Consider the following 20,197-nt stretch of genomic DNA (forward strand, 5'->3'; position numbering starts at 1 on the left):
GTTTTGATTATTTTGTTAGCAGTAATGAAGTTATTTCGATCAGAAGGCCGAATGTTTGGCTCATGATGATATCGCGTATAAGTGTGTTGCACATATTGGAGACATTAGACCTGATAATTCATAATTCGACTTGTGTAGGTTGATAAATTGATACCGATCTGATGTTAGAAATTACGGTTAGAAAAAAAAACAACAATATATTTTATACCTTGAAGTGATATGCTGTCGCTGATGAAGTTCGCTCCGGATTGCTTCTGTGGCGTCGAGGATAAATGCTGTTCAGCCTCGCTTTGCCTTCTTCTCTCTTTCGCGTTGACGAGAGTGCGCACGAGCGTTTGGAGTTTTTCAAGTTTTTGCTGCAAACAAAAAATAAAAGTAGATTAATTAATAAAACGTTAAACAACAAAACAACGGTTGCTAACCATTTAAAATTGACACCCTCTTTAAAAACGTAGAGTTGTTAGCGTAAAGCGCCAAAAAGTTTATATTTACACAGTAAATGCTGTAAAAACTCGTTATGCGGGACATGGTCTGCTATTTCGATCCAGGACTGGCCCCTGTCCACTGACCTATTTAATAAACCATTTGACTTCAAAACAGTTCTGTTATCAACTAAACTTGACTTGTGAACTTACACGAGATTTATTGAAAGATTGGAATACAACCCAAACTGTTTTATGTTGCAATAATTCAGTTTAATAAGATGAAGCCAAACAAACCCGTATGGTGCATACGGTTCGGCTTTTGTTGGATTAAAACGAAATTGAATAGAAGGATTTTTTTGACAGATTTAAATCGTTCCTGTGCGACCCACTTGTTTACCCTTCGCGAACCATGTTTAGGCACCACTGTTTTAGGGGAACACTCGTTAAAACCTTCCAGCATTTAATGCGTAATTTATTTTGCGGTCGCACTAACAGCGGGAACACAAAAAAAGGCCTACAAGGCAGCAATATCTAAGCAGATTAATCTACAATATTAAAGCATTACGACGACAAAACCATCTACAATACCGTAGCATTACGAGAAATTGGGTTAGGGTTAAAACTATACATGACCCACCTGCATAACTTCTCGTTCTTGAGCGATGGACGAAACGTACTCGTCCTTCTCGTGATGACGCTGCTTGAGCAGCTGACGTTGGTTGTGGTAGAGTGTGATTTACTCGCCTGACGGTTGAAAGAAACGAAACATTAAACACTTACCACACCATAGATAATGTGCCCTAAAACCGAGAAATCTACTGGTAAAAACACCACGCGCTATTCTGGGTACAATCCCAGTTATATGGACAAGTTGTGGACATCATTGTATGTGGAATGCCGTACATTTATTCAATTCAGCGATATAAACTTGTTTTATATTTGAGTACCGTGAGAGGAAATTATTAAGATGGGTAATCTTAAATCAGTAAGTGTAAAAGTGTTTAAACTGTATACAAGTTATTTGAAACGTTCAGTATTAAAGCATATAATAAGTTTTTTAGAGCACTCGTACAGCCCACATTGTGTGTGGCTCGCGAACAATACGCACATAACGTTGTATCCCCGGATGCTGACAATCTTGGGACCATCAAGCACTTTATCAAGCGCCTATCGTACATGTCGAGTTTCACAGTTTTGTAATGAATCAACGATTCGAATTCTTTTGTGGCCTGCAAAAAGCCGACAAACGTCGCTTTCCTAACGTAAATTTATTTATATCACACCGACAACGATTCTTCAGGTTCACTCTCCAATCAAACACGCAAGTTGAAAACGTTGGCCATTTCGATCCATGTTGTTGTAGTTGATTTTTTGCCAGTTTTAAACGCTAGCCGTTATCTTACCGATGGTGTCGCACTCGTTTTGCAGCAGCAAATTGATGTGTTCGAGCTCCTCCACTTTGCTCAGGGCGTCCACCGTCTCCGTCATTACTTTGGTAAAGCGATCCTAGAGCAAAACCAAAAAAAAAATTCATAAACTGACAGGTTTTGTCTATTCTACGGGAAGATTTGGGATTCATTGAATGAATGCCAGTGACCAAAAATACTTAAGAGTGTGGTGATACTTGGATAGCTTAGTGCCTTTTTATTAACTCAAACACGTCAAATGCACGAAGCACGAATTAGAACGCCAAAACTTGCAATTGTCACCCGGCGATATTTCACGCAATAACATTACGATGAAGACTATAGACAAATTAGATACTCCGACTGAAGTACCAATTTCTTAGGCACTGTTAAAGTTTTGTCACTGCAAAGAATTGAACAGCAACTAAAAGAGTACCAGTCAATGCTGAATTCTGTATCAGCTCTACCACGTTAGTAAATATTAAAATAAATCTCTTACCTTCTGCTTGGAGCAAAATTTTAATTGTAATCAAACGGACGTTACAAGGTTTGCCACATATATATTTCAAATAATTGAGAAGATATTCACATAAAATTTATATATTTTCAAAGACCTAAATCGAACGGACGTTACAGCAATTACCACATATATATTTGAAATGATTTCAAAGCTATTCATATAAAATTTATTGGTTTTCAAAGATCTAAATTTGGAGGCACCTGATGGTAAAATAATCAAAAATAGTGGTTTGGTCTGTTGCGTAAATATTAAAATTGTAGTTATTTTGGGTTAAGTAATACTAAAAGGCTTACATAATCCATATAAGCGTGGTCCAACTATGTTTAGTAGGGCGGGTCGCGAAAAAACTTTTTTTTCAAATCCACCTGCCTCATATGGATTTTGATAGATAGACAACTAAAACCGTTGTATACAAAGTTTAAGCTCATTTGAACATGTATTGGTGTGAGGAAATCGAGTTGAATTTTTGCCGAAAATCGCAAAATCGGGTAAAAATGCGAAAATTTAGGTTATGTTTAATCCATATTTTTTAAGTGAAATTCATTTGCTATGACCTTATTCTTGTTTTTTAGACAGTTATGGAATAACTGAAGCAAGGTAGATCTGCAGAGATTACATTTTAATATTTATTTGCAGTAGTATTAAAAGTTGAATTTTTGCAGAAAATCGCAAAATTTATAAAATGGCAAAATTTTGGATTGCCTGCAATCTGTAGTTTTCAAATCAAACATGACTTCAAATCAATGTACGATTTACTCAATTGTCTGACCCCGTTCTTGCGAAACACTGTCCCAAAGCGAAACAAGTAAGTCTGTGACAGTTTTGGAAATTACCGATTTATTCTTGGAAACATACTTTACGGGAAAACATTCCAAGGCGAATAAACGAGGTTTATTTAGTTTACAAGCTAGTTCTCGCTATGTCGTACGTGACCCAGCCAACGTAAGCGCGAAGTAACTTGAAGGCAATTTTCCATGGCCTTTTCGAAATGCCACAGGTTTTCTTTTTTGTTTGTTAGTCGTTTTCATCCCCCTGGTTAACATTAGCACAAGGCCAGTTTACATCGGCGCTTTGAACGAAACTAAATATATCCATTGGCTTTTCCGGTTCTTTAAAACTTTCCGACGACATTTTCCGAGTGTCAATTAAAATTCACCGTTACTTTGTTGAAAAATCTTTACGGAGTTTTCCTTTGTGATTATTTACCTGAAACTTTGTTTTGCTTTTTTACAACCCACACAGATCGCTTACTGCGCCTTTTGTTTTGCCTTGCGTCCTTACAACAGTAATATCTATTTTGAAATTCGTTTCGACACAATGTAAATAGAGCAGCTGGAAACCACACTGCAATTTCTAACTCTCGAATGTGGTGGCGTCTGTGGTATTTGGCTATAGAACACAATCTTATCGATGTCGCCACACGAAGAATCAACATTACGTGAATAGGGCTTTTAAATTTTTTTCTCGATTTCGGTCAAAGCTTGAAAGAAAAATACCGTCGAATGTGTGTAAATTTGTAGGTATATATATACGAGACTCTATTGAATTTCGTGACGAGACAGCACGTGAAATACACGGCGGGCCTGTCATGGATGTAGGTTGATCGGCAAAACGCATAGCAGTCAGTGGCGGACATTAGGTGTAACTGTTGGACTATAGGTGCAATCGACAGTCATTATTGTTGACAATTACAACTACAGCCACTTGTTAAGTCCCTGTAACTTCGGCTCCGACAGATTTGGAATTCATAGCGAATACAATTGGCCTAAATGACTATTTTAAGATTTCTGTGTGACACAATAGTAGCAGCTTTTAAAAGCTATAGATTAGCAAAACGTCGTCATAAAACAGGTAACCGCGTTACTGAGGTTTAGGTTTTTAATCTGATCTAAACAATATTTCTTCTGAGTTTTAGTCAGCCTAAGCGTATTTGAAATTAAGTGTAACGATGGGAAATACTCACCGAATCTGTCGATCAATGATGCAAGCAAGGCAGGCCAGAAAAACAACTAGCCCGCAGTGAGGTTCGAACCCACGACCTCCGGTCATAACGGGACCGTTGCTCTAGAAGAGAAAGTGGGCTACAGGCAGAGAGAGGAGCGAGTCGAGAAACAACCATACGCCAACACTTGCTACCTTCTGTCAGTACAAGCAACGACATATTGAAGGGAATCAACAGTACCGTATGATTCTATAAAAGACATACACATGTGGGTTTAATAACAACTGTGATCTAGCCCCTCGGAAGCTGTTTTTGACCAACGATACGAAAGCCATAATCGTTGGTCAAAAAGCAGCTTTTTCCGAGGGGCTAGATGACAGTTGTTATTAAGTGACTTCCCTTCAAGTGAGCGACTTCCCTTCATTTATCAAAATAACATTACTTAATTATAACCAGAAGAACTCAAAGCGGAGACCCTGAACACCAAACTTCGTTCACTTAATCCAGCACTTGACTGAACTAAAACAATATATGGCTGCTTATTGTAAATCGACAAAATTCGTTTTCGGTTGGTTTTACAATTCGTTAAATGTCTCAGATATTTCTTATTTTGTGAATAATAAAACTGAGATTCTGTAAGGCCTAATAGTACTACTACGAGACCCAAACAAACTGACGTAAACTCAACGTATGACCACAATTTTTTTGTTTTAGTTTCACCACTATAGTTATTGGCGATAATGACAGGACAAGATAAAGACGAGAAGAACACGTGGAAATATCAATTGTCGGGATGCTTCCGTAACAAAACCTTATGCATAAAAGCGTTTCTGCTCCCATGTGTATTGGCAGGTGAATAGACCAATAAGAAAGTTTGTTAAAAGTCACCTTAAATAGTTTATAGCCCGCAGACCAGTAGAGCCAACACGCGGTTCGCGGGCCGCATGCCGTCATGGTCCAGTTTTATGCGGCTCTTTCGTTCGTTCTGTGTTTGAGTTTCTTAGGATGTACAATGTAGGCTACAGTTCCAACTTCTTTTGCTTAAGTTATTGATTATATTGTCGGTTCAAACTTATATTGTATGTTACTATATAAAATCAAGTCAATAAATTTTAGAAACTTCGACAGCGTGATGGTTTTTTTTAAGAAGTACTTAAACACCAATGATTCTATTGAATATATTATGTAATACGCAATAGTGTTAGTATGCAGCATTTTACAATAATATAACGGAGCAAGAAATGTATGTGTACGCATGGCGGATCTACGGTGCACAATGTCTCTTCGCGAAAACAGTTTTTGCCTATTTTACTACTTGAATATAAACAAACCTCATTTTGCACTTCCATATTGCCGTGGTACCCATTTTTTCTAAATAGAATATTTTTGCAAATATAACCCAGCTAAAGCAAATAAGTGTTTTTTGCGGGCATAGTGGAGTTGTCATTATAATAGGCCCTACCCAATGAAAAATCAGAGATTTTTAATTCCTTGTTCGGATTTGCCCCTTGAATGTACAACAATAACTAAAACTAACGTGTGTTGTTTAGGGCAAACTGCTGAAGACACCAACCAGGGTTTCTTCGAGGAATGTTGTTTGGCCGCGCTTTGCTACCCTTGCGGCTCTTACTGCATGGCGATGACCAGACAGGCAACTAGAACTGAGAAAGGAATTGAAGTAAACTATTGTTTTTTCCGAGAAAAAAATTAGTGTATTCGAAGGTTAACACAGGGAAAACTTTTGATTCGATCCGATGGATGCTTTACTGTAACAATCCGAATTTGCTTCATTACTTCGGTAAAAATTGAATGAAAAACTTTTCCAGCTATTGTTTTTTTTAACAAAATATTCCTGGGACGAATACAGAAAAAGCCTTTTTATTATTTATGCTCAAATTAAGACCTATCTTGGATTTGTAAGAAAACAAATTATTTTTTTTTAACTTTTGTCATCACTATATCCATACGAAATTTATCAAACTTTCTTAGACAAATTCGTGTAAAATGAATTTAAAATTCACATAAGCTACAAGCATTTTTCTATTTTCTACCTTCAGGGCACGTTCGCAGATGATTGTCTTGCATCGTTGTGCTGTCCTTGCTGCACTCTTGTACAAATTAGAATGGTGAGAAATAAATTTATCAGAAGTAGTAGGCTAATATTGAAAGCCAACTTGTGTAACCGATGTCAAGCCACGTTATTTTAACACTATACAAAATAAATTTCAGTGTGACTACAAAAATACAGTTATTTTGAATTATTAGCACTAACCACTAACAAATAATAATAATTAAACACCATTGTCAGGTAACGAGGTACTGCGTAAAATCTGAACTTAACAAAAAAGTTTACAAACACCCAATAATAGTAGTCGGTTGAAGAACTTTTTAAAAGACATATTTTTTATACATTATATTAAAAGGTACCGTAGGCTTATTTATAGTTTTACCAAGATGTCATTGCATTCCGGTAATTTTGTTTGTGAATTGCAGGAACTCGAGCACAAAGAACAACGTATTGAGCGAAGTTAAAGGCCGGGAAAAAATAAGTTCGAAGATGAACTGATTCTAACATCGTTTTATCCTACTTTGTGGACAAAATAGCACAAATTTATTTATTTTCTGTATCTTATTTGACAGATAAATGTGAAGTTTTCCTGCTTTATAGATTAATTTTTATTTGTTTCTTTACCTTCGTCGGGCTGGTTAGTTTTTTCGTGCTGAAACCTTGCATGCTATTGTGCTGAAATCTTTCTCATTTTTTCTCTTGTATTTAAGTGCGAAATGCAATGTCGTGTGCACTCTAAATGTTTGTTTTTATGATGATCAGGTACGACCAATGGTAAAGGTATATAGGAAAGGTGTGACAGTATAGGCAAGCTTTTGTATATTCTGGACGATATCCAGAGCTATATATAAATCTTTTGAGATTTGTTTTAGAACCTTTACAAAAAAGTACGTTGATTAACATTGTTTGAACAAGAAGTGACGCTAGTTTACTCAGTAAACAAAATCTTGATATTTATCACCTTAGCAACTTCACTATTTTTGGATGTTTGTTTTTGGCCCAATTATTTTATGTTTGCTGGAAGTTTGGAACGTACCCGGAATAGAAAAATCTGTTTTCCAAACACTTTTTGCTTGACTTAAGACTTTGGACAAACGACTTGGGATGAAATAAAAGGAATTTTATTTTATTTTTTATAAAATTGGGTGATTTATTTCAGTTTGTGCACGTAAAAATAATATCTTACTATTTCGCGTTTTTGTTAAGTTTTAGTCGAGTTATTGCTCATAATCGGATAAGTTTGCCTATTTTAATAGTTTAAAGTTTTATTTTGACGTCAATGAACTTGCTCCAATTATGACTACTTATTACTTATTAAATAAAACTTGACTTGAACTTAAGTTATTATACACAGGACTTGACTTGGACGTTATTTCACAAATGACTTGGGACTTTAGTCACTTTAAATTGACTTACTTATGACACTGATTACGGTACTATAAACTTAACTTTAAAAGAAAGTTGCCATTAAAATCAAACTCCAGTTCGTTTAGTCTTGTACTGCGAATTAGGTAGCGAAATTTTGTTGCTAAAAGTAGTGCTTTGCTTGAAATCCGGGTAGCCCACTTTCTTGCAAAACGACATTAGATTGCAAATTGCTGGCGGTAATAGGACATTGCTATTAATAAAATGTTATTTGGAAAGGTTTTGCTGCTTCTAACGTCTGGGTCTCATTTCGACGCTAGGCAGATGCATGGCAACATTGACCTTATTGGAATTTGCCTCAAAGAAAGGTCTTCATTTGTTTAGTTATTAACATTTGTGCACCGTGGATGGGTGTGTGTGCCTTTTAGACAAGAATCCACAATTGCAAGCAACTATCGTTTTTTTTTTTGCAAACCATCTTCGTTCATGCACCACATTTTAATCCTATAGCGGTAAACTTGCGACACTAAAAGCAACACAACTTATAGTCTTCTAAGATGAGCGTTCGTAAGTAAAGCCAAATAAAAATGCTTTGTACAATCGGCAGCCATGGCACCGAATAAATTCTCTATTAATGGAAACATGTTGCTACACACTTGTATCGATTAGTAATTTCGAAACAAAAACGTTCTTCACTACAGCTGCTAAACAAGATGCCCTGTATGAGGAAAATACTCAAGACTGCCACAAGCGACAACTTTTCAGGACACCGGATCTTCTAATAGCAAGAATAACAAGTATATAATATTAATAACAGCAAAGGCAATAAATTTTCGAAATATGCAAGCAAGTGCTGTAACTGTACACAAAGTAACGCAACAAACCAAAGCTCCCGAGAAAGCGAATAAATACAAAAAAATGCGACTTAGAAGCGCTCAAAAAGGGCATTTGGGGCTCGTTGCCCGATAGCACCAATACTTGAATGATATTGCACGTGTTGCATATTGTTGCGTTACGAAACGCAGTGTAAAGGATATTTCGTGTCTGTAAATAAACACCCTTTGGGGTTAATTTTGTGTTGCGCGCTTCCTATAGACAAAACACGCAACGCATTTGCAACTGGCGGCAAATCTAAACAATCGTTTGCCACTGAATTCAGTTCCTTAGTAAAAAAGCACCTATACTTTACATGAGCGTTTGGGTTTGCGACAGTATGGTTTCGTTTTAGTCGAGGGTTAGTCATTTGACTAAGTTTGTAATATTGAACAGTGAGGTGTTTTCATAGATGTACAATCACTCATATAGCATGCGTAAAGAAAATGTCCAAGCCACGAGCCAATCTAAAAACTATAGGCTCCTGTATTATATTTATTAAAAGCGATTTTTTTGCCTTTTTGCCAGGCTTTTTGTTCTTAGTTGGAGGACTCGTTTAGCTTTACTTTATTTTAAACGACTAAAAAAGATTGTCGGTGAAATATTTCCATCATTTAACTGTTGATAACCAAGCAAAGTCTTAGGAATTATTCTAATACAAATCGTTAAATTCGCATATTATGATTGAGTAAACTCTACTTTTAAATTGCAGTAAACCAGTAACCACAGGGGCAAATCGTCGCAACTCGCAAGACATATATAACTCGAATTAAATTAGGTATAGCGCCTGATCACACGTCTCTGGTATAAACCCTTAGTTGTCGCATGCCCAAACAAGTGCCTGATTTAGGCGACCGCATACAAAATGCTTTACAAAAAATAAACCGTCACTGGGCGGCGTTGGATCTTTCATAGCTCCGAAATTCGAAGGAAAAAAAAACTTGACGCGGCGCTCAGATGGCTGTATACCTTCCCATGTACTTCAAGCAGAAGCCCTGTGGCCTGTCGTGCCCACTTAAATAGTTTGGTTTCTGCATTTGTTCCAGCAGGCTCATAATCTGGCTGGCGGTCTGTTGCGCTTCGGGGACTTCCTCGCCCGCGTCGAGGCGCGTAGTTTTGCCCGGGTGGGGCTCGGTGGTGGTTGAGCGCTCGTGGGGACTTTTCCCGGAGAGGGGGGCGTTGTCGGGGAGGATGTCGGGCCGTGACACGATACGCTGTTTGACGTCATCGTCTTCGCTCATGTCTGGCCATTCGGAAGGCGAGGTTTCCGCGGTTTCTGCGCGGAAAATAGCGGGTGAAGTTTTGCGTTGCTTTGATGAGTTAAAGCAGGGGTCGGCAACCTTTTTGGTCCTGCGGACCGGTTTGAAACTAAAAATATTTTGCGGTCCGGCTTTAAAAACAACAAATGTTCAGTAAAGGTAACTTATTGCATATTTTTTTTAATGAACTAATTAAAATGCATGTGCTTGTTTCTAAAACTTTCTTGCCTGAACGTCAAATAATAAATCATTTTGCAATGCATCTCATATGGCCACAGCACACTCGTTTGTTTTGAACCTCACCAGTGCTTAATAATAATTAAGACTTTTTAGCATACCAATCAACCGTGGAGTATGTTTAAACGAAAGTTACTGTGTTTTGAATAGAAAACTACATTTAATTGTTGTTTGCCTTATTTTTAAGTTTCTTGGCATATTGAGTTCAGTTTGGGTTTAAATAAAATTTTAAATCTGGCAACCCTGCTAAGGACCGGTGACCAACTCCTCGCGAACCGGCGGTTGCCGACCACTGAGTTAAAGGATGGCGATAATATTGGGTCGCATGCGATACCCGACTAGTATTTATGTATGTTCGATAACAAGGTGGTAACTGTATCGATTCGATGCCATGTTGTGCATTTAAGTCATGACTTGCGACCCAATGCGTGTACAAACAAATAGTAAAAGCATATTTATAATAAAACTTTTAGAACTTATTGTTGTTCGAAGCGGGTAGGATTCTGTTGTGGAAACACGTATTAAGTTTTGATTATTTTGTTAGCAGTAATGAAGTTATTTCGATCAGAAGGCCGAATGTTTGGCTCATGATGATATCGCGTACAAGTGTGTTGCACATATTGGAGACATTAGACCTGATAATTCATAATTCGACTTGTGTAGGTTGACAAATTGATACCGATCTGAAGTTAGAAATTACGGTTAGAAAAAAACAACAATATATTTTATACCTTGAAGTGATATGCTGTCGCTGATGAAGTTCGCTCCGGATTGCTTCTGTGGCGTCGAGGATAAATGCTGTTCAGCCTCGCTTTGCCTTCTTCTCTCTTTCGCGTTGACGAGAGTGCGCACGAGCGTTTGAAGTTTTTCAAGTTTTTGCTGCAAACAAAAAATAAAAGTAGATTAATTAATAAAACGTTAAACAACAAAACAACGGTTGCTAACCATTTAAAATTGACACCCTCTTTAAAAACGTAGAGTTGTTAGCGTAAAGCGCCAAAAAGTTTATATTTACACAGTAAATGCTGTAAAAACTAGTTATGCGGGACATGGTCTGCTATTTCGATCCAGGAAACCATTTGACTTCAAAACAGTTCTGTTATCAACTAAACTTGACTTGTGAACTTCTACGAGATTTATTGAAAGACTTGAATACCGCCCAAACTGTTTTATGTTGCAATAATTCAGTTTAATAAGATGAAGCCAAACAAATCCGTATGGTGCATACGGTTCGGCTTTTGTTGGATTAAAACGAAATTGAATAGAAGGATTTTTTTGACAGATTTAAATCGTTCCTGTGCGACCCACTTGTTTACCCTTCGCGAACCATGTTTAGGCACCACTGTTTTAGGGAACACTCGATGAAACCTTCCAGCATTTCATGCGTAATTTATTTTGCGGTCGTACTAACAGCGGGAACACAAAATAAGACCTACAAGGCAGCAATATCTTAAGCAGATTAATCTACAATACCATAGCATTACGACAACAAAACCATCGACAATACCATAGCATTACGACAACAAAACCATCTGCAATACCATAGCATTCCGACGACAAAACCATATGCAATACCATAGCATTCCGACGACAAAACCATCGACAATACCATAGCATTACGACGACAAAACCATCTGCAATACCATAGCATTACGACGACAAAACCATCGACAATACCATAGCATTCCGACGACAAAACCATCTGCAATACCATAGCATTACGACGACAAAACCATCTGCAATACCATAGCATTACGACGACAAAACCATCGACAATACCATAGCATTCCGACGACAAAACCATATGCAATACCATGGCATTACGACGACAAAACCATCTGCAATACCATAGCATTACGACGACAAAACCATCGACAATACCATAGCATTCCGACGACAAAACCATCTGCAATACCATAGCATTACGACGACAAAACCATCTGCAATACCATAGCATTACGACGACAAAACCATCGACAATACCATAGCATTCCGACGACAAAACCATATGCAATACCATGGCATTACGACGACAAAACCATCTGCAATACCATGGCATTACGACGACAAAACCATCTGCAATACCATAGCATTACGACGACAAAACCATCTGCGATACAATAGCATTACGAGAAATTGGGTTAGGGTTAAAACTATACATGACCCACCTGCATAACTTCTCGTTCTTGAGCGATGGACGAAACGTACTCGTCCTTCTCGTGATGACGCTGCTTGAGCAGCTGACGTTGGTTGTGGTAAAATGTGATGTACTCGCCTGACGGTTGAAAGAAACGAAACATTAAACACTTACCACACCATAGATAATGTGTCCTAAAACCAAGAAATCTACTGGAAAATCTACTGGTAAAAACATCACGCGCTATTCTGGGTACAATCCCAGTTATATGGACAAGTTGTGGACATCATTGTATGTGAAATGCCGTACATTTATTCAATTCAGCGATATAAACTTGTTTTATATTTGAGTACCTTGAGAGGAAATTATTGAGATGGGTAATCTTAAATTAGTAAGTGTAAAAGTGTTTAAACTGTATGCAATTTATTTGAAACGTTCAGTATTAAGGCATATAATAAGTTTTTTAGAGCACTCGTACAGCCCACATTGAGTGTGGCCCGCGAACAATACGCACATAACGTTGTATCCCCGGATGCTGACAATCTTGGGACCATCAAGCACTTTATCAAGCGCCTATCGTACATGTCGAGTTTCACAGTTTTGTATTGAATCAACGATTCGAATTCTTTTGTGGGCTGCAAAAAGCCGACAAAAGTCGCTTTCCTAACGTAAATTTATTTATATCACACCGACAACGATTCTTTAAGTTCACTCTCCAATCAAACACGCAAGTTAAAAACGTTGCCCATTTCGATCCATGTTGTTGTAGTTGAATTTTTGCCAGTTTTAAACGCTAGCCGTTATCTTACCGATGGTGTCGCACTCGTTTTGCAGCTGCAAATTGATGTGTTCGAGCTCCTCCACTTTGCTTAGGGCGTCCACCTTCTCCGTCATTACTTTAGTAAAGCGATCCTAGAGCAAAAGCAAAAAATTTTCATAAACTGACAGGTTTTGTCTATTCTATGAGAAGATTTGGGATTCATTGAATGAATGCCAGTGACCAAAAATACTTAAAGTGTGGTGATACTTGGACAGCTTAGTGCCTTTTTATTAATTCAAACACGTCAAATGCACGAAGCACGAATTAGAACGCAAAAACTTGCAATTGTCACCCGGCGATATTTCACGCAATAACATTACGATGAAGGCTATAGACAAATTAGATTCGACTGAAGTACCAATTTCTTAGGCGCTGTTAAAGTTTTGTCACTGCAAAGAATTGAACAGCAACTAAAAGAGTACCAGTCAATGCTGAATTCTGTATCAGCTCTACCACGTTAGTAAATATTAAAATAAATCTCAACAGTATAAACGCAATGGCCAACAAAATAGCAAAAAGTTAAAAATAATTGTTTTACTACAGCGATTTCTAGACACTTAAATTAAGCTGCTCATAAAATAAATTTAAAAAGATTTTCGAAAATCATAGTTTTTCTTCAATCAAATCAAATCAAAGCCATTTAAATATTTGAAGACTTAGTGAAACCTTACGTTACAATAATTAGCAACTCGAAGAGCTATTGGAGTATATTTGCTAACTGGCTGAATCAAATATCTCGAGAAAAACCCACCTGAAGCAAGGACATGTTCTTGACCAACGACTCGTGTTCTTCCATTGACACTTCCAGGTCCGGCGAAGGCCGGCTCTCGTTGTTTGCGGATTCCTGCAATGCGGAGGACCTCTCCAGCTCTGTCTTCTGCTGTTCCAACCTCCGGACGAAGATCGACTTTTCCTCCTGGAGGTCAGCGATCGAGCGGTTCAACTGAGACACCTGGTGGTAAAATAATCAAAAATAGTGGTTTGGTGTGTTGCGTAAACATTAAAATTGTAGCTATTTTGGGTTAAGTAATACTACAAGGCTTACATAATCCATATAATCGTGGTCCAACTATGTTTAGTAGGGCGGGTCGCGAAAACACTTTTTTTTCAAATCCACCTGCCTCATATGGATTTTGATAGATAGACACCTAAAACCGTTGTATACGAAGTTTAAGCTCATTTGAACATGTATTGGTGTGAGGAAATCGAGATGAATTTTTGCCAAAAATCGCAAAATCGGGTAAAAATGCGAAAATTTAGGTTATGTTTAATCCATATTTTTTACTTGAAATTCATTTGCTATGACCTTATTCTTGTTTTTTAGACAGTTATGGAATATTTGAAGCAAGATAGATCTGCAGAGATTACATTTTAATATTTATTTGCAGTAGTATTAAAAATTGGATTTTTGCAGAAAATCGCAAAATTTATAAAAAGGCAAAATTTTGGATTGCCTGCAAACTGTAGTTTTCAAATCAAACATGACTTTAAATTAATGTACGATTTACTCAATTGTCTGACCCCCTTCTTGCGAAACACTGTCCCAAAGTGAAACAAGTAAGTCTGTGACAGTTTTGGAAATTACCGACTTATTCTTGGAAACATACTTTACGGGGAAACATAACAAGGCGAATAAACGAGGTTTATTTAGTTTACAAGCTAGTTCTCGCTATGTCGTACGTGACCCAGCCAACGTAAGCGCGAAGTAACTTGAAGGCAATTTTCCATGGCCTTTTCGAAATGCCACAGGTTCTTTTTTGTTTGTCGGTCGTTTTCATCCCCCTGGTTAACAACAGCACAAGGCCAGTTTATATCAGCGCTTTGAACGAAACTAAATATATCCATTGGTTTTTCGGATTCTTTAAAACTTTCCGACGACAATCCGAGTGTCAATCAAAACTCACCGTTGCTTTGTTGAAAAATCTTTACGGAGTTTTCCTTTGTGATTACCTGAAACTTTTTTGTTTGTTCGTAGCCCGCAGATCGCTTACTGCGCCTTTTGTTTTGCCTTGCGTCTCTACAACAGTAATATCTATTTTAAAATTGGTTTCGACACAATGTAAACAGAGCAGCTGGAAACCACCCTGCAATTTCTAACGCTCGAAGGTTGTGGCGTTTGTTGTATTTGGCTATAGAACCCAATCTTATCGATGTCGCCACACGAAGAATCAACATTACGTGAATAGGGCTTTTTTTTTAATTTTTCTCGATTTCAAGCTTCAAAGAAAAATACCGTCGAATGTATGTAAATTTGTAGGTATATATATATGGGAAATGTTTTTTAAAACGAGACTCTATTGAATTTCGTGACGAGACAGCACGTGAAATACACGTCGGGCCTGTCATGGATGTAGGTTAATCGGCAAAGCGCATAGCAGTCAGTGGCGGACATTAGGTGTAACTGTTGGAAGTTGGACTATAGGTGCAATCAACAGTCATTATCGTTGACAATTAATTACAACTACAGCCACTTGTTAAGTCCCTTTAACATCGGCTCCGACAGATTTGGAATTCATAGCTAATATAATTGGCCCAAATGACTATTTTAAGATTTCTGTGTGATACAATAGTAGCAGCTTTCAAAAGCTATAGATTAGCAAAACGTCGTCATAAAACAGGTAACCGCGTTACTGAGATTTAGGTTTTTAATCTGATCTAAACAATATTTCTTCTGAGTTTTAGTCAGCCTAAGCGTATTTGAAATTAAGTGTAACAATGGGAAATACTCACCGAATCTGTCGATCAATGATGCAAGCAAGGCAGGCCAGAAAAACAAGCAGCCCGCAGTGAGGTTCGAGCCCACGACCTCCGGTCATACAGGACCTTTGGTCATACCGGGCCGTTGCTCTAGAAAAGAGTGAGTTATACACCGGCATAGAGAGGAGCGAGTCGAGAAACAACCATACGCCAATACCTGCTGCATTCTGTTAGTACAAGCAACTTCATATTGAAGGGAATCAACAGTACCGTATCATTCAATAAAAGGCACACACATGTGGGTTTAATAACAACTGTGATCTAGCCCCTCAGAAGCTGTTTTTTGACCAACGATACGGAAGCCATTATCGTTTGTCAAAAAGCAGCCTACGAAGGGCTAGATCACAGTTGTTATTAAACACATATGTGTGAGTGTCTTAATTCCCTTCATTTATCAAAATAGCATTACTTAATTATAACCAGAAGAACTCAAAACGGAGACCCTGAATACAAAACTTCGTTCACTTAATCCAGCACTTGACTGAACTAAAACAATATAGGGCTGCTTATTGTCAATCGACAAAATTCGTTTTCGGTTGGTTTTACAATTCGTTAAATGTCTCAGATATTTCTTATTTTGTGTATAATAAAACTAAGATTCTGTTAGGCTTAATAGTACTACTACGAGACCCAAACAAACTGACGCAAACTCAGCGTATGACCACAATTTTTTTGTTTTAGTTTCACCATTATAGTTATTGGCGATAATGACAGGACAAGATAAAGACGAGAAGAACACGTGGAAATATCAATTGTCGGGATGCTTCCGTAACAAAACCCTCTGCATAAAAGCCTTTCTGCTCCCATGTGTATTGGCAGGTGAATAGACGAATAAGAAAGTTTGTTAAAAGTCACCTTAAATAGTTTATAGCCCGCAGACCAGTAGAGCCAACACGCGGTTCGAGGGCCGCATGCCGTCATGGTCCAGTTTTTTGCGGCTCTTTCGTTCGTTCTGTGTTTGAGATTTCTTAGGATGTACAATGTAGGCTACAGTTCCAACTTCTTTTGCTTAAGTTATTGATTATATTGTCGGTTCAAACTTATATTGTATGTTACTATATAAAATCAAGTCAATAAATTTTAGAAACTTCGACAGCGTGATGTTTTTTTTTAAGAAGTACTTAAACACCAATGATTCTATTGAATATATTATGTAATACGCAATAGTGTTAGTATGCAGCATCTACGGTGCATAATGTCTCTTCGCGAAAACAGTTTTTGCCTATTTTACTACTTGAATATAAACAAACCTCATTTTGCACTTCCATATTGCCGTGGTACCCATTTTTTCTAAATAGAATATTTTTGCAAATTTAACCCAGGTAAAGCAAATAAGTGTTTTTTTGCGGGCATAGTGGAGTTGTCATTATAATAGGCCCTACCCAATGAAAAATCAGAGATTTTTAATTCCTTGTAAGGATTTGCCCCTTGAATGTACAACAATAACTAAAACTAACGTGTGTTGTTTAGGGCAAACTGCTGAAGACACCAACCAGGGTTTCTTCGAGGAATGTTGTTTGGCCGCGCTTTGCTACCCTTGCGGCTCTTACTGCATGGCGATGACCAGACAGGCAACTAGAACTGAGAAAGGAATTGAAGTAAACTATTAATTTTTCCGAGAAAAAAAAATTAGTGTATTCGAAGGTTTTTAGTGTATACAGGGAAAACTTTTGATTCGATCCAAAGAATGTTTTACTGTAACAATCCGAATTTGCTTCACTACTTCGGTGAAAATTTAATGAATAACTTTTCCAGCTATTGTTTTCTTAACGAAATATTTATGGGGCAAATACTAAAAAAGCCTTTTTAATATTTATGCTCAAATTAAGACCTATCTTGGATTTGTAAGAAAAAAAAATATTTTTTTTAACTTTTGTCATCACTATATCCATACGAAATTTATCAAACTTTCTTAGACAAATTCGTGTAAAATGAATTTAAAATTCACATAAGCTACAAGCATTTTTCTATTTTCTACCTTCAGGGCACGTTCGCAGATGATTGTCTTGCATCGTTGTGCTGTCCTTGCTGCACTCTTGTACAAATTAGAATGGTGAGAAATAAATGCATCAGAAGTAGTAATATTAAAAACCAACTTGTGTAACCGATGTCAAGCCACGTTATTTCAACACTATACAAAATAAATTTAAGTGTGACAACAAAAATACAGTTATTTTGAATTATTAGCACTAACCACTAATAAATAATAATAATTAAACACCATTGTCAGGTAACGAGGTACTGCGTAAAATCTGAACTTAACCAAAAAGTTTACAAATACCCAATAATAGTAGTCGGTTGAAGAACTTTTTTTATTTATACATTATATTAAAAGTTACCGTAGGCTTATTTATAGATTTACCAAGATGTCATTGTAATCCATTAATTTTGTTTGTGAATTACAGGAACTCGAGCACAAAGAACAACGTATTGAGCGAAGTTAAAGGCCGGGAAAAATGAGTTCGTAGATGATCTGGTTTTAAGATCGTTTTACCCTACTTTGTAGAAATGCCACGAATTTATTTATTTTCTCTAGCTTCTTTAACAGACAAGTGTGAAGTTTTCTTGTTTTATAGATTAATTTTTATTTGTTTCTTTACCTTCGCCGAGCTGGTTAGTTTTTTTTCGTACTGAAACCTTGCATGCTATTGTGCTGAAATCTTTCCCATTTTTTCTCTTGTATTTAAGTGCGAAATGCAATGTCGTGTGCACTCTAAATGTTTGTTTTTTATGATGATCAGGTACGACCAATGGTAAAGGTATATAGGAAAGGTGTGACAGTATAGGCAAGCTTTCCTATATTCTGGACGTTATCCAGGACTATATATAAATCTTTGGAGATTTGTTTCAGAACCGTTACAAAAAAGTACGTTGATTAAGATTGTTTGAACAAGAGAGGTAACGCTAGTTTGGTCAGTAAACAAAATTAAATAAAACTCAACTTGAACTTTAGTTATTTTACGTAGGATTAGGTGTCATTCCGCGAAATTTCGTTGGCTAAAAGTAGTGCTTCGCTTGGAATCCGGGTAGCCCACTTTCTTGCAAAACAACAATAGATTGCAAATTGCTGGCGTTAATAGAACATTGCTATTAATAAAATGTTATTTGGAAAGGTTTTGCTGCTTCAAACGTCTGGGTCTCATTTCGACGCTAGGCAGATGAATGGCAACAATGACCTTATTGGAATTTGCCTCAAAGAAAGGTCTTCATTTGCTTAGTTATTAACATTTGTGCACCGTGGATGGATGTGTGTGCCTTTTATACAAGAATCCACAATTGCAAGCAACTATCGTTTTTTTTGGCAAACCATCTTCGTTCATGCACCACATTGTAAACCTATAGCGGTAAACTTGCGACACTAAAAGCAACACAACTTATAGTCTTCTAAGATGAGCGTTGTAATTTCAAAACAAAAACGTTCTTCACTACAGCTGCTAAACAAAATGCCCTGTATCAGGGATGGCGAACCTTTTCATCGCGCGAGTACAAACACAACCTTAATCCTTACAAAATGCTCAAGTGGGTCATGTATTTAGTTATTTGCTTATTTTATGCGAAACTTTGATGTTGCGTCGGTTCAAGTGTTATCGTCTCGGTTGGTAACCAAGGTTTTCATACGATTTCCAAATTCGGATTCTCACAGATATTGAAACCTAAATAGTTAACAAATGCTACAGCAATTTTTATGGGCTTACAGGAATTCAGTAGAAAGCTTTTCAGCATGGTTTATCCAGGATTTTCAGAATTTTTTAGTCTGCGAGCTCTTACTTTCCAGTTTCCCTTATTAAAGGATCGCCACGTTTTACAGCGATAAACAAAATGCGTTTAGTGTCTGCTTTTTGCGCGCATTTGTTGAAAAGCAGTTAACGTACCGTACACCTACTTTTTTTGCACGACCCACAGATGGGCAACCCCCATTTAAATACTAAGGCTACATAGCGAAAAACTTATTTTTAAATTGATCATTTCCTGAAAATGATTGATAACTTGTTTTTATTTCTACAGGAACAAGTGGGTCCTTAAAAATCTGTGGTGGGTCACAAAAGTGGTTCGCCATCTCTGCCCTATATCGAAGAAAATACTCAAGACTGCCACAAGCGACAACTTTTCAGGACACCGGATCTTCTAATAGCAAGAATAACAAGTATATAATATTAATAACAGCAAAGGCAATAAATTTTCGAAATATGCAAGCAAGTGCTGTAACTGTACATAAAGTAACGCAACAAACCAAAGCTCCCGAGAAAGCGAATAAATACAATATTTCGTGTCTTCGTAAATAAACAGCACTTGGGGTTAATTTTGTGTTGCGCGCTTCCTATAGACAAAACACGCAACGCATTTGCAACTGGCGTTAAATCTAAACAATCGTTTGCCACTGAATTTAG

General features: G+C 37.2%; 2 protein-coding genes across 2 annotated transcripts; one reads left to right on the plus strand and one right to left on the minus strand.

The window, feature by feature from the left end:
- Window positions 1–9,552: 9,552 nt before the first annotated feature.
- Window positions 9,553–14,106, minus strand: LOC146133354 (uncharacterized). The gene is made up of 6 exons (XM_083397717.1): window positions 14,098–14,106; window positions 13,804–14,004; window positions 13,042–13,144; window positions 12,264–12,370; window positions 10,827–10,974; window positions 9,553–9,875 (listed from the first exon to the last, which is right to left on the minus strand). The coding sequence occupies exons 1-6, from the start codon at window positions 14,104–14,106 to the stop codon at window positions 9,553–9,555; spliced, it is 891 nt and encodes a 296-aa protein (XP_083253843.1).
- A 2,385-nt stretch (window positions 14,107–16,491) lies between these two features.
- Window positions 16,492–18,325, plus strand: LOC146133355 (uncharacterized). The gene is made up of 4 exons (XM_083396425.1): window positions 16,492–16,628; window positions 17,280–17,407; window positions 17,794–17,862; window positions 18,215–18,325. The coding sequence occupies exons 1-4, from the start codon at window positions 16,517–16,519 to the stop codon at window positions 18,251–18,253; spliced, it is 348 nt and encodes a 115-aa protein (XP_083252551.1). The 5' UTR covers window positions 16,492–16,516; the 3' UTR covers window positions 18,254–18,325.
- Window positions 18,326–20,197: the final 1,872 nt, after the last annotated feature.

The sequence above is a fragment of the Ascidiella aspersa genome, chromosome 9 (genome assembly GCF_963924565.1).
Source record: "Ascidiella aspersa chromosome 9, kaAscAspe10.2, whole genome shotgun sequence".
In the NCBI taxonomy this organism is placed as follows: Eukaryota; Metazoa; Chordata; class Ascidiacea; order Phlebobranchia; family Ascidiidae; genus Ascidiella; species Ascidiella aspersa.

Coding starts and splice junctions, on each gene's coding strand:
- LOC146133354 (XM_083397717.1), bottom strand. Junction 12,371..13,041: donor AAACGAGTGCGACACCATCG/GTAAGATAACGG, acceptor TTCAACCGTCAG/GCGAGTACATCACATTTTAC. Junction 9,876..10,826: donor CGACAGCATATCACTTCAAG/GTATAAAATATA, acceptor TTTTCCGCGCAG/AAACCGCGGAAACCTCGCCT.
- LOC146133355 (XM_083396425.1), top strand. CDS start 16,517: ATGACAGGACAAGATAAAGACGAGAAGAACACGTGGAAATATCAATTG. Junction 17,408..17,793: donor GAACTGAGAAAGGAATTGAA/GTAAACTATTAA, acceptor TTCTACCTTCAG/GGCACGTTCGCAGATGATTG. Junction 17,863..18,214: donor CTCTTGTACAAATTAGAATG/GTGAGAAATAAA, acceptor TGTGAATTACAG/GAACTCGAGCACAAAGAACA.